Source organism: Phyllostomus discolor, chromosome X (genome assembly GCF_004126475.2).
Source record: "Phyllostomus discolor isolate MPI-MPIP mPhyDis1 chromosome X, mPhyDis1.pri.v3, whole genome shotgun sequence".
Lineage (NCBI taxonomy): Eukaryota > Metazoa > Chordata > Mammalia > Chiroptera > Phyllostomidae > Phyllostomus > Phyllostomus discolor.
The window spans coordinates 20,536,163-20,538,474 of NC_050198.1; the positions used below are offsets into that span (position 1 = coordinate 20,536,163).

General features: G+C 44.3%; 1 protein-coding gene across 1 annotated transcript; it reads right to left on the reverse strand.

Annotated features, from left to right (window-relative positions):
• Positions 1-1,037: 1,037 nt before the first annotated feature.
• On the reverse strand, positions 1,038-2,042 carry LOC114505659 (melanoma-associated antigen B16-like). Its single transcript, XM_028523445.1, has one exon. The coding sequence runs from the start codon at positions 2,040-2,042 to the stop codon at positions 1,038-1,040; it is 1,005 nt and encodes a 334-aa protein (XP_028379246.1).
• Between the last annotated feature and the right edge of the window lie 270 nt (positions 2,043-2,312).

Consider the following 2,312-nt stretch of genomic DNA (forward strand, 5'->3'; position numbering starts at 1 on the left):
ACAACTTCCATTCCAGTAACAGGTAAGCATTTGTGTCGGATTTACTCGGGATCCAAAAGTAAGAGTTAACAGCTGGTATACACTCCAGACTTTGGGTTTCAACCCTGAGAGACACAATCTCGGTCTGCTCCCTGCTCACGATGCCCTCAGCCAGTTAATGTAAAATCACCTCCCACTGAAGAACTTGAAGTGTCCCAAAGCCCCACACTGTCAGGCCTAAGTCTATTAACACTTAGTGTCATCTGAACTGTCCACCCCCCCTACTCACACCTTCCTTTTGCTTCTCCTTTGGATACTAGAAGATCACACCATGTTCTTAAAGGATTATTGGTTTTCTCTGTTATAATTCAATGAACAAGTCCTAATTTCTTAAACGCTAGCATTCCCAGTACTGGTGCAGTGTTTCCAAAAGGCAGGTGTTTAATGAAATCTTCAGGGATTAATGAGCCAGAGAGAATACAATCTAATTTCTTAAGATTTATTTATTGCAGATTCTTGAAAAAGCTAAGAAAATACATGTATGTATCACTTAATTTTACACAACAAGAACTAAAAAGCTTAAGAAAGACAAGATTTGAATATCAATTAGATTTGTGACTATTTTTCTCAATTGATCCCAACTTCTTAAAGCTCATTTCTTTTACCTATATAGGGACATGGCTATTGCAATGCCATTTTTTTTTTCTTTCCAGATGACACCAAAAGATAGATGGCTTCACATTTTGTTTTCAAAAACAACCAAACTCTTACTACTAAAGGTCCTTAAAGCATTACATAGGTGGAATGTATTCATAAACTCAGAGATTCTAAAGCTAATTAAATCTATACTAAAAAAAACACTACTTTGAATGACACACATTACCAATCAAAGGAATCGATTTTGAAGTTACAAATATCAAAGAGAGGCACAGGCATACACTGTGCTATGGGCACCATTGCTGACTTGAATTCTATGAAAATGAACTGCCTCTGCAAACAATGCATGGGAAAACTTTCCTTGACTTCCATAGGCATTGGAGGAGCAGCCTGATTTGGCCTTAGAACAGGGAGTGATCATGGTAACCCATAGCTGCTCTGGCAATTCTTGCCTGAGATCTCTCCAGTTCTTCCTGGAACGCCTCCTCATACTGAGATGGGAAACAACTTGGGTCAGACCCATAAACCTTGGCCAGATACTTTAGGATTTGCATCTTGGTGGTTTCAGCATAGGCTCTTGGGCCCCACAGGAATTCATATTGAACAGGATCACTGTTGGCCACCTGCTGGTACTTCAGGTATTCCTCCTCCACGAAATGTTTGGTGATGAGACAACTGGGATCTCCAAAGATGGCATGCTTCTTCCCAGGATATAACTTCATCACACTAAGAATTTTCCAGATTTCCTCTTCAGTGGCACGGTTGCCATTCATGAAGATGGCCCCCAGGAGAAGTATCAGGATGCCAGTCTTGGGCACGCCCTTTTCACCATGCAGCATCCCATCATAGGTGAGGCCCAATCTGATGACGATGGCATAGCAGTGGTGGATGGGATCGATTTCCTTCACATCCAGGCCAAAGATCATCTGCATGCGCTCAGAGGCTTGTAGTAAGACGTCATTGAAGTGATCTTGATACTCTTCGCTGATAATCATCAACATTTCTACCTTGGTTACTGGCTCTTTCATGTGATACTTGATCAGCAGGAAATCCACCAACAAAGCCACTCTTTCATCTAGAGCATCTGTGGACATATCCTTGGGGTCTGTAACTGCCCCTGAAGTGTTACCCTCCTTCTCTTGGCTACTGGACTCCTCACGAGATTTGCTTGATGAAGTGGCTGTGGTGACCATTGAGGAGGAGCAGAAACTCTGAGGACTCTCAGGACTACTGGGGATACCAGCAGCAGGAGCCTCCTTCAAACTAACAGGAATGGGAGGGTAGGGGGAGACACAGGCCTTCTCCATAGCCTCTGGTGCCTCTGCAGCCTCCAGGCCTTGGGTCTCACAGTAGCTCTGAAGGGGTTGATTGGGCGAGGACTGTGTATTCTTCTGATGAAAAGCCATGGCAACGTTTGTAGGTGGCAGTAATCAGGAGTATGAACAGGAAGGCAATGGGGAGTCACTGCCTAAGGAAAAGAAGAAAGATGTAAGTGGCCTGAACTGCTAAGCTCAATGCGGGGGGACTCTAATAAGAGCCACCTGCCATGGGCCTCTCCAGACAGCAGGACTACACCTGACCTCCTGGTTGCTCTGTCACCCTAGGACAAGAAGGAGGAATGCTCAATTCTCCTCAAGGTGCAGCCGGCCAAGCCAGGCTGAGAATTCTCAGGAATG